The sequence below is a fragment of the Trachemys scripta genome, chromosome 6 (assembly GCF_013100865.1).
Source record: "Trachemys scripta elegans isolate TJP31775 chromosome 6, CAS_Tse_1.0, whole genome shotgun sequence".
Taxonomy (NCBI): domain Eukaryota; kingdom Metazoa; phylum Chordata; order Testudines; family Emydidae; genus Trachemys; species Trachemys scripta.
Window position 1 is genome coordinate 13052240 of NC_048303.1, and position 12035 is coordinate 13064274.

General features: G+C 41.6%; 1 protein-coding gene across 2 annotated transcripts in view; it reads right to left on the reverse strand.

Annotated features, from left to right (window-relative positions):
* DYM (dymeclin) overlaps positions 1-12035 on the reverse strand; it is a 333130-nt gene that overhangs the window by 237368 nt on the left and 83727 nt on the right. For both annotated transcript variants that reach the window (XM_034773755.1, XM_034773754.1), the window contains exons 8-9: positions 10442-10567; positions 7309-7451 (exon numbers count right to left, since the gene is read on the reverse strand). In XM_034773755.1, coding sequence (XP_034629646.1) covers positions 7309-7451; positions 10442-10567 — 269 coding nt within the window. The remainder of the gene's footprint in view (positions 1-7308; positions 7452-10441; positions 10568-12035) is intronic.

Here is a 12035-nt window from a genome sequence, read left to right on the forward strand (position 1 = left end):
CCCCTCCCCCCCCCCCCCCCGCGAGTAATGGGCCTACCCTGTCCTTGGTTTTCCTCTTGCTTCTAATGTATTTGTAAAATGTTTTCTTGTTATCCTTTATGTCTCTAGCTAGTTTGATCTCTTTTTAATACCAGGTACTCAAGTTTGCCCATTTTAGTATTTAAACTTACAGCATTTGTATGCAAGTACTTACAAAATATGTCACCTTTTAGCTGTGTGCCATTAAGTAATGTAATTGAATTGGACTCTTTTTCATTTGACTGTTTCCCTTCAGTTCCTACCTGTGCTTTATCAAATTCTATACTCTCCTCCTTACTCAGATATAGAGAATCCCCATTAATAGATCTTTCTTTAAGGGATGTCTCTGTCAGTATTCCTCCAGCTCCTAATTTAAAAACTCTTCTACAACCTTTTTAATTTTACATGCCAGCAAACTTGTGCTTTCATTTTCAAAATCCTTATTTATTGTGCCCTGCCAACGTATTTGATGCTGTATGAAAAAGAAGAGCACACAGGGCTTAACTTAGAAGTGTCAGGAACTGACCAACATGTAATTTACATTATCACTACACTGCCTCTTATTTTCACTTATGATCCATACTCCAAAGAAATTTAATATTCTAAAATGACAAAGAATACAATTCAGGCACACGAAGCTGACTCATGTATGAATACACCTAGATATTCCTGGGTGAATTCTGCGCTATTGCGCATGCACATAATTAATGAGCCCCGCAGATTTCTAAGTTTTTGCACAGAAAAAAGCTTCTGCCAAAGTGTTGCTGCAGTTCCGTTTTTTGCCCACGAGAGGGCGCTGTGGTGCAAGAATGGCAGCAGCTCCCAGCAGAAAATAACTTCTGTATAGAATCTTAGGCTTGGTCTACACTACCCCCCTAATTCGAACTAAGGTACGCAACTTCAGCTACGTGAATAACGTAGCTGAAGTTCGAAGTACCTTAGTTCGAATTAGTTCGAACTTACCTTGGTCCACACTCGGCAGGCAGGCTCCCCCGTCGACTCCGCGGTACTCCTCTCGGCGAGCTGGAGTACCGCAGTCGACGGCGAGCACTTCCGGGTTCGACTTATCACGTCCAGACTAGACGCGATAAGTCGAACCCAGAAGTTCGATTTCCAGCCGTCGAACTACCGGGTAAGTGTAGCCAAGGCCATAGAATATCGGGGTTGGAAGGGACCTCAGGAGGTCATCAGGTCCAAGCCCCTACTCAAAGCAGGACCAATCCCCAACTAAATCATCTTCCGCCTTTTGCCCACCAGAGGGTGCTGTGGCGATAGAACAAAGCTGCAGCTCCCCACCAGCGAGGGGAGAGAGAGAGAGCTGCCTTCTTCACAGGGGACCAGGTCAGGGGTCAGGGGCTATGGGGAGACAGACAGTGTGGGACTGCTGGGGGGGTCAGCCAGGGGCTCATAAGGTCTAGTGGGGGAGATCAGACTGGGACAGGGGCTGAATAGGAGTGGAGGCACTGGGCCACAGGGGGGGGAGGGAGGTACAGGGACACAGTGTCATGGTACATTAGACACACATTGGGATGGAGGAAGGGGTACAGGGGAGTGGCTGGATGGGGGCACAGAGACATGAGGACACGGGGAAGGGGGTACAGGTCCACAGGGAGGAAGGGTGGGAGCACAGAGACATCAGGGTGGGGTACAGGGAAACACAGGGACAGGGGAGTGCCTGGGTGAGGGCACAGAGACACAATGGGCTAGTGAAGGGGGGACAGGGAGACATAGGTACAGAGGAGTGGCTGGGTGAGGGCAGAGACACACATGGGACAGAGGCAGATGTGCCTAACTGAATGGGAGAGGCTAGGGGTCAGCCAGGGTCTGCATGGGGGAAGCTCCATAACAATCCCTCCCAGCCACCCCAAAAAACCTGTTCCATACTTTTCCCACCCATACCCAACAACCCTCCAAGTTCACACCCAGACTCCTTCCCAGCAATTTACTTCTCTCTTCCTCAGCTCCTCTGTTACCCCTGACTCCCCCAAGCCTTTGCACTGTTTCGGGGGGTGTGGGAAATACAGTTCTGTTGTGTAGTTTAAATAAATTATTACTCAGAGTTCTGTATTAATATACCTAGTATTGAATCTATTTGTCAAAAAACATTTCCTGAATCTTTTTTGTTACCTGTATTGTTACAAACATATTTGCTGACAGGTATTTTGAAAAAAATGGCCAAAATAATTGAAACTGGGGTGATTATATTGTGTTATTTTGACAAATATGCAGAATTTTGTAGAATTTTAAAATATTGTGTACAGAATTTTTAATTTTTTGTTGCAGAATTCCACCACGAGTAAACTAGAGCAACACCTTAAAAGAAAAAGGACAAGACAAGTACGTCTTTTTTTTCTGGGGTGGATCTTTTCTGGGGTGGTTTCATGGGAAAATAGTGTTTTAAGAAAATTTTAAATGAAGACTGATTCATCATGAGATGGAACAATGGCAATGAAAGCAGAAGCATGAAAACTAGTGTGGGAGGACACCAAGGGAGTTGTTAGAAGTTTTGTTTAGGAAGAGTAAATGGGAGAGAGGCATAGGAGGAGATGAGAACAGAGCACTTCAGAGATGAGGACAAAAAATTTGAACTTGATAAGGAAATACAGTAAGAAGGGATTCACACAGAGGCACCATGGGTGTGAAAAAGAATTTGTAACAGTGGCAATTCGAATAGATTGGAACAGGGAAAGCAGATTGCCGTATTCTCTATATCCTTGATTTGAGGGCACGCAAATATGTAATTCATGCTGCTTAACTTTCCTGTATTCCCACAATCCCATCCACTACACACAGGCCCAGTCTACACAAGTGCTGTATTTGTTTACTCCTGAGGGAATTTTGCGCTAATAAATTAAAAATTCTGCACCCAAAAAAAAAAAAATTCAATAAATAAATGTGGAGGCTCTGCCATGGCAGTGGGGAGCACAGGCCACTGGCTGTACAGAGATGGGAGATCACTCTGCAGGCCCCCCACCCACCTCAGGATACAGACTCTGTAGTGAGGCTGCACCTAACTCTTGACAGTGCACTGCCTCAGAAACAGCCCAGGGCCCTGCCCCTCCGCGCCAGGTGCGCCAGAACAACAAGCGAGAGGGACAGAGTCTCCCATGCATGCACAGCCTTGGCCCCCAATCCAGGTGTGGGGCAAGTAGGCTCAGCCCAGTAGGATCAAAGTGTAGAGGAGCTTCATGTGGGGCGAGAGGGTTCATTGTGGGGCAATCTGGATGCAGGCAGCTTGGTGAGGGATCTAAATGGGTGTGGGATCTGGATGCATAGGGGCTCGTTGAAGATTCCGGGTGCAGGGGGGTCCAGGTGATTGGGACTCGGCGGGGGGAGGGTCTGAGAGTGGAGGGGGATAGGGCTCAGCAGGGGTGAGTCCGGGTGCTGGGCAATATTCCCTCTAATTTTTTCAACCCATGTGCAGAATTAATTTTGTTATGTGCACCAATATCAAGGTAACGTGCGGATGTGCACCACCAGTAGAAACAAAAAACTTAATATATAATATATATATTAGATCTATATATTTTTAAAAAGTTACCATAGGGATAATTACTCCAGTTAAGACAGGTCAGGCATTTTAGAACTCAGTACTCAAAGAATTCAATTTAAGCATAAGAGAAATAAATTATGAAATGCAGAGACCAGTCAAAAAACTAAAATGACAGCACTTTGAAAGAATAAAATTACAGAGAATATATGTGCATTGCAGGAAGTACCAAGTAACAACAAAAACAATAACACAAATATGTGTTGGGAGGTGAGTGTGAAAGAGACAGAGTGTGCGCGTGTTTGTGTGCACATGTGTGTGTGTGTGTGCTGGCTGCTGGGGAAGTGTACGAGAGACCGTGCGCTGTCTCTTTAAGCAGAGAGGCACTCACCAGTGAAGGCTTGTACAGACCACAGCAGCCGCATCTAATTCCCAAGCCCTGTCCCCCTTCTCCCGCTCTGTGGAGATGGGGAACATGGTGTCCCCTCACCCCGCCTCACCTCCACCCCTGACATCAGTACCCCTTCCCTCCTGCCCCTCTCTGCACAGCAAGCAAGAGGGTCCCGGGAGCAGCTGGCCAGGGGCTCCAAAGCAGAGGGCAGGAGCAGCTCAGCAGCAGGGGGAGGAGCACCGGAACACACATCACTGCGGTGCACGGTTCTACTAATCAAGTGTGTGGCACTTGATTGACTCTTGCACGGTTGCGCAGCTTAGAGGGAACATTGATGCTGGGAGAGTGGCCCTTGGTGGGTGGGGTCCAGGTGCAGCTGGTTAGGGATCAGTGGGGGGGGGGGGGGGGAGGGAAGGTGAAGGCTTGCCGGGGAAGTCCAGATGCAGGGGGGCTCATCAGGGTGCAAATTCAATGGGGGCTCAGGAGCAGGTCATCTGGGTGCAGGGGGAGGGGCTCACAGAGGATCCAGATGCAGGAGAGGGTGGGGCTTGGCAGAGTGGAGGTGTGTGGGGGGGGTGAAACTTGGGGGGGGGAGTGTCTGGGTATGGAGGGGTAGGTAATTTGGCCATGGTAGCTGATGTCCCTTTGAAGTGGGCAGATATTGGAGCATGATTGGAAAGCCTTGGACTTTGGAGGAAGACATGGAGAGAAACAGCAGGAATCAAGAAAATATACAGTAAAGGTTGTTTTCCATATCGTAAACAAGATCACAAACCATACAGAAACTCACCTTTTAAACAGTTTTAAAGTAGTTATCACTATATCCTTCTAAGACTGAAATAAGAGGAAGAAAAGTGGATTGGTGGGTAGAACAGGGACTGGGTGTCAGAACCCTCAGGATAACATGATTTTTATGAACAATATATGTATATATAAATGTTCAGTTATTTAAAAAAGAAGCGTCAAATTATATTGCAAGGGAAACAACTGCTTTATGACAGATTCTGGGCACAATTCAAACACTGTCAGTGTCAGCATATTTCCCATTTAGAAAACTGTAAACAGAATTTGAAATTTTGAAAGAAATATGGGCTAACAGATATAAAGATGTGTGTGACTATATCTCTTTGTGTGTAAATAGCACTATGTTTAGCACTATGCACTGTGTTATAAAGACATGCTCTTTTACCGCCTCCATGAGGAGATCCAGATACACAGTCCCAGTTGGACCGTAAAGTATTTCCTGGCAAATCACTCAGGGTCTGAATTTTAATACTCCTTAGAGAAGCAGTCACTGAATGGATTGCACAAAAGAATAAAATAGAAAGTCTACATTCCACTAGCAACACACTTGCACAGAGTAGTCATTTAACTGGTCAAATTTAAAAAAAAAAAGGAATGTACAATGTTTATTTAACATAGTAGATATATTCTCTTCTTCCCATTATGTAGCACTACTCATCTCACAGGACTTTGCATACTATACACTGAACATACAACCCCACCTTGGCAACAACAAGCCAGAACTCAGCACAAAAGTAAGACAGATGAAAAACTGTTATCAAGGACAGTAGGAAAAAACCCTAATCTTAGGAAGATGACATAGGACCTTTAGTATTGTCTCAGCAGACAGTACCTCTGTTTTTAAGCAGAAGACCAAACCACAACACGCTACATGGTACTCAGTTTATATATCGTGCCTGTGATGAAAGTAACTAACCATCAACATTCTAGAATCTGGATATGTTGGAGCATAAGGTCTGGTCCACACTTCAAACTTAGGTTAACATAGCTCCACAGTCCTGAGTGCAATAGCTATGTTGAACTAACCATCAGTGTAGATTCAACTAGGTAGAGGGAAGAATGCTACTGTCAACCTAGCTACTGTTGCTCAGGGAAAAACCTGTTACAGTGACGGAAAAACCCCTTTAAATCGCTGTATTCTAGGTTTACAGTATGGGTTACAGTGCCACATAGTACCCATAGTGGAGGCACAGATAAAGTGTTGCAAAACTGATTAGGCCACTATCCCTCCAGCTCCATCAAGCAAGTACAACAAATAGATAATTATGTAAGTTTGTTGCTTCCTATTCAACCAAAAAAAAAATTTGAATAATCCTAGATTAAAACAATCAGAGGTGTTAAAGGGTCAATCAGTTTATGGTCACCATTTTACATATCTTGCAATGTGTAATTTGGCAGAAGTACAGACATAATTATTTCTAATTAATTTTTCTTCAATACACTTCTAAACAAGAGGAAAATGAAAATAAAATGCATCTGACCACCTTTCCACCACGTGCAATGATGCAGTTAAGACTTATCTGCAATCGTTGCAGAGACAAAATTACTTCAAACTATAGCAGACATCCAGAAAAGGATGGCTTACAAGAATGATTCATATCATGTCTTGGGAGAAGCTTTCCCTTGTTATTACACTTAACATATTTAATGCAATTTTTCCTGTAGTACAGTAATTTAAGAGAAAACAATAACTGCCATAACTCTCAGGTTTCAAAGTAGCAGCCGTGTTAGTCTGTATCCGGAAAAAGAACAGGAGTACTTGTGGTACCTTAGAGACTAACAAATTTATTTGAGCGTAAGCTTTCATGGGCTACAGCCCACTTCTTCGGATGCATAGAATGGAACATATATTGAGGAGATATATATACACATACAGAGAGCATGAAAAGGTGGGAGTTGTCTTACCAACTCTGAGATGCCAATTAAGTAAGAGAAAAAACTTTTGAAGTGATAATCAAGATAGCCCAGTACAGACAGCTTGATAAGAAGTGTGAGAATACTTACATTGGGAGATAGATTCTTGAAACTCCCACCTGTTCATGCTCTCTGTATGTGTGTATATATCTCCCCAATATATGTTCCATTCTATGCATCTGAAGAAATGGGCTGTAGCCCACGAAAGCTTATGCTCTAATAAATTTGTTAGTCTCCAAGGTGCCACAAGTACTCCTGTTCTTTTTGCCATAACTCTTAGAACCTTACATCTTCAGAGTGGTTTCCCAATATTCACTACTTAAAGCCAAAGCGGTAGAAATTATGGCAGATTATTATTTTTAAAGTGCTATGGCGATGGATTCTATAGCAATATTCAAGATTGATAATGACTTGAATACTTGAGAGTGGCAGAGATTCTGAATTATTTCTAATTTTGTCCAGTTCCGGCTCCACCTTCCAGATCTGTCCTCAAACCTATTAAAACCTGCAAAAAAAGTCCTCTCTGCTGCTGGGCCCTGCTCCTGCTCACTCTTCCCTGCTACTGGTTAAATCCCCACAATCACAGGTACAGGTATTATCGCTGCAAAAGGAAATGAATTGCATGTATAAACAAAACTTATTACACAAACTACAGATTTGGATAGCTGTTTAGAGGAAAGGTAAGACTTACTTGCCACCCCAGATGCAAAACCATAAAGCAATCCTCCTCCATCTGTCTGCTGCTGGAAGACATGCGAACCTGGGGGAGGGCTTCTCTCTTGTCTAATGAAGTTATATAATAATGTTTTCACAAGTCTGCTGGTGTATGGGAGACTGAAAAAGAAAAAAATCTAATATTTATCAAAGTACATGAAGTAACTACATTGGTAACTGCACTAGAACTTAAAATTGAGATTAATATAAATATATTTGCACAAGAGGGCAGGTATTAACCATGTGAATAAAAACTCAGAACTGGAATATTTAGCACCTCTACAGTGCATTCCATCCAAGCAATTTAGAGATCTCTGCAGACATTACCTAATCCACAGAGGCTTAATTCAGTAAACATCCCAGTTTTACAGAGGGGGAAGCTGAGGCACAATGAAATTAAGTATCTTGCCTAAGGTTAAATAAGACATAAGTAAGTTTAATATAATTTTTCCTGTAGTATAGTGATTTAAGAGAAAAAAATAAATGCCATAAAATTCTTAGAGCCTTGCATCTTCAGAGTGGTTTCCCAATATTCACTACTTAAACATAAAGCCGAGGATGTAGAAATTATGACAGATTATTATTATTTAAGTGGTATGGCAATGGGTTCTATAGAAATATTTGAGATAGATAAAGACTGGAATAGTTGAGGGTGGCAGACACAGCCAGGAATCGATCCCAGGTATCTCTGCTCACAGCCCACTGCTTTATCCACAAGACCATCATTCTTCTCTTTAATAAGGAAACTTAGTGAGGTATGCAACTTGACCAAGTTATAGGTTTGATGCCTCCTTTTGTTCTTCAGAATGTAAATGGTAGCCAGGGTTGTAGATACTTGTTTAAAGAGTCTCTCCTAATGCTGGTCACTTTCTCCATCTTAAGGACATTAACACGTATTAGAGTGGACTGATTTAAATCAAAGCAATTTAAATCACTAATTTTAATCAACAAGCAAGAAACCATGATTTAAGTAATTGATTTTAATTGTGTTTTGCATTTGTACATTTTAGTTGTTTTCCCAAAGACAGGTTGAATCTCACTGGTTGATACCATTAAAATGTTTGATTTGCAACTACATAGAACCGTTACACTAAATTTAATGTTGTTTCTTGCTAACCAGGAGGACACACTGTATACTCATTTATTTAAGCAATTATATAGCTAACTTTTTACTAGTTGACTAATATTTAACTTGTGATTTGAGTCAGGCTCTAATTGGATGGAAAATCAAATTAATTTGAAAATGCACAAAAAACATTTTTAATTAAATAAAACTGCCTTAAATGTGCTGAATACATACAAAAAAAGTTTATGAAAACATATTTTTCATTTAAAATTAATTTTTGTAACCCAAGGAAGTATTTGTAGTTAGTGAATTGAACTGTGTTTCTGATCACCACATCCTTAAAGATTATAGAATTAGTAGCACTCGTCCTCTCACATTAGTTTTTATCCATAGATTGGAAGAGGAAAACAAGCTTTCCTGCTTTTTCAACTCCCATTTGGTTTATTAACTTTGAATAAACTAGTTCAATAACCTGAAATGAAGAAAATATTCTCTATGCAGTTGCAGGTGAGGATACTGCTTTCAAAAGCTGATTTAGCATCTTAGCAAACTCCGGTTCCCCATGCTTAGGCAGTGATTTCCACCAGGTCAGTGGCTTGACTCTCTTGGAAACTTCGCCGCAAATATGTATTTCTTCATATTTTTGTATTTAATTTCAATGATTGTAATAGATTATAAATTTAGGTCTAAACATATGTTGTCAGTTTCAAATTTAATTTTAATAGATCTATTTTTAATTAATAAATCTCTAATTTAAATTTTAAAAAATCGGGGTGGGGCGGTATTTAAAAATTCATTGATTTTTATCCATCCCGACACTTATGTTGATTTGCCCATTGATGTACATGTGCGCCAAGCACTCCATCAGCTATATAAAAAGGAGCAAGCCGCAGCAGCAGGCCTATAGGAGAATTACTGTCTACAGCTAATATTGCCAGTGTTTATTTTTTGTTTCTCTTACAGTTTAAAGCTAGAGCATAAACAGCACTCAAGAAAGTGGGATTTTTTTAATATTCTTTCACTTTTAATAATCTATGATGTTATCAGTAATGTAGTGATCCTGTAACAAGCAACTCTGCACAAGTGGTCTCCTGCAGCGCACCACTGACATCAGCAGAGCACTGTATGGAATCGCTTGCAGGACTGGGGCCTACAGACTTATGTTTGTTTTCAGTATGAAACTGATAGTATCCCTTCAATTTGCTCCTTCATATTTTGCCCCCAAGAAGAATATTTTTATTCAGTGAAAGGAAATATACAGTTCTTATTCTATTATTCCTCTGCATCTTGGCTACATAAAACAGGTAGACTGTATTTTCTCCAACATTTATAGTTATGAAACTAGTTGGGACCAATTTACATTGATTAGTGAAACACATGACCTCACCTCAGTGACTCTTAGTGGTAGAGAAGAGAGTTGTTGGAACTAAATAAATTAAAGCAAGGGAAACCACCACATGTTTAAAAACAATTCAGAATTAATTACCTAAATTCTCCAAAGCCAATGGGACTACTCATGTAAGTAAAGTTAAGTATATGATTCAGTGTTTACAAGTTCAGGGCCTACCAAGCCTCTGTCTTTCACTTTCCCCATCTATATAAATAGGGTTCATACTTCCTTATCTAATAAGGAATAATTTCAGGAGCATTTTTGAGGCACTCAGGTACTACAGAAAGGAATACAAAAAAAAAAAAACGCACAGATAAAAGTAAATGATTTCTTTTAAAATAAAAGTTTTAAGTAATTAATACAATTTATAAAGGATACATATCAAGTTATAAGGGCAAACGGGATCCAAAATAAAGCTGTACTGAAACCAGGGTGTGGGGAACCTTAAATGTGAAACATTTCACTAACATTTGGCAATGTTTTGGACTTTTTTTTTTTTAGTGGCAGCATAATGCAATAAAACTTATTACATGTTCCTCTCCTGACACTGTCTACAAGTACAACAATCTATGAACACAGAACAGAAGTTTATCAACAGCATGAAAAACTATTTGCTTTTCTCTGTGTCGAATGCAGCACTGTAATGTGACGTACCATCGGCCACGCATCAGGTATTTATGAATGACGCTCTCTCGCAGAATTTCCTTGTGAAATAGTTGGCAGGAAAGGAAGACAACAAGTGTCGTCACAGCTTCCAGGGAAATGCTGTATGTTATGTCTCTGCAGGGAGAAGAGAGAATAGCCATAAGGATTAAGCTATTGTTTCTATTTACAAACTGACTTTTACATTATGAGAAAATGCTCTAAATTCACATTTATACAATGCTTAGCACATTGGGCCTGTATCCAATCTATGCCTGTTTCCGAAAAAGTCTCCCCCGCTCCCCCGCCAAAAAAAGGAGGCTGTATTTAACAAAAAAACAAAAAAACAACTACCCACATTTAACTACCCAAAATATACAGGCTAAAATTTTAAATTTTTGACCAAGCTTAGTCACTCACTAAAATAATGCATATATTTTAAAAACTGCTCTGACATTTACACTTCATACGCATTTGTTTTAAAAGTGAACAAAGAAAATTGAGAAGCCAGCTCTGATACAGGAAATATTTAGGGACATCAGAGTGCACAGAGATCAATGTGGATGCAGGTTGCTTGAGCTCTAAAGAGGCCCACAGGGAATCCCCAAACATCCACTAAAACACAACATCTAACCCCAAGAAATATTGCACCAGACTACTGAAACCCCCAAGATGCCCTGTAGCTCACATCTTCCTCTGATTCCAAAAGCACCAAAAAAACCCTAAGATCTGCCTCCGAACTTCTACAAACAAGATAGTGCCTGAGCCTGATGGAGTGCAGCTGACGACTGTCCCACAACAGGTGGCTACAAATACTGTTGAAATTAAATCTACAGTTTCCACCCTACAGACCACCATGAAAGAGATTCAGACGGACAGGTGAAGTGGAAGATGACTTCAAAGAAAACAATTTGCAGGTTATGAAGAACTGTAATTATATCAAGACTATTAAGACCAAGCTAATGATCTAGAAAACCACTAACAATAATGTAACATCAGGTTTGTGGATGACCCTGAAGGAACAGAGAAAGGTAAAACTCTGAATTTGTCCCTAAATTGCTAAGTACGTTGCATCTGCCGGTAGATTTTTGTTTTGATATAAAACAGGCACACTGGGCCCTTGTCCCCAAGCCAGCTCCAAGAAGTCGGCCTAGAGCACTGACTGTGAAAGTCCTGAAGTTTACTACTAAGAAGTTTATATTGCAAAAATCCAGAGAAAAGAAAGAGCTAGTATGTAGGGTTACCATACGTCCTCTTTTTTCCCCGGACACGTCCGGCTTTTCGGCACTCAAACCCCCGTCTGGGGGGAATTGCCAAAAAGCCGAACATGTCCGGGAAAATGGCAGCTCTGCTCCTCCCCGACTCTTCGGCTCTGTTTAAGAGCCGGGCTGCCCGAGCGCTACCGGCTTCGGGCAGCCCCGTGCCTCCAGACCCTGCACCACTGGAGCCCGGGAGGGGAAGTGCCCGGCTGGGGGCGCAGGGTCTGGAGGCAGGGGGGCTGGCCGAAGCCGGTAGCGCTCAGGCAGCCTGGCTCTTAAACAGAGCCGAAGAGTTGGGGAGGAGCAGAGCCGCCGCGCCAGGAGGCTCTGCTCCTCTTCAGCTCTTA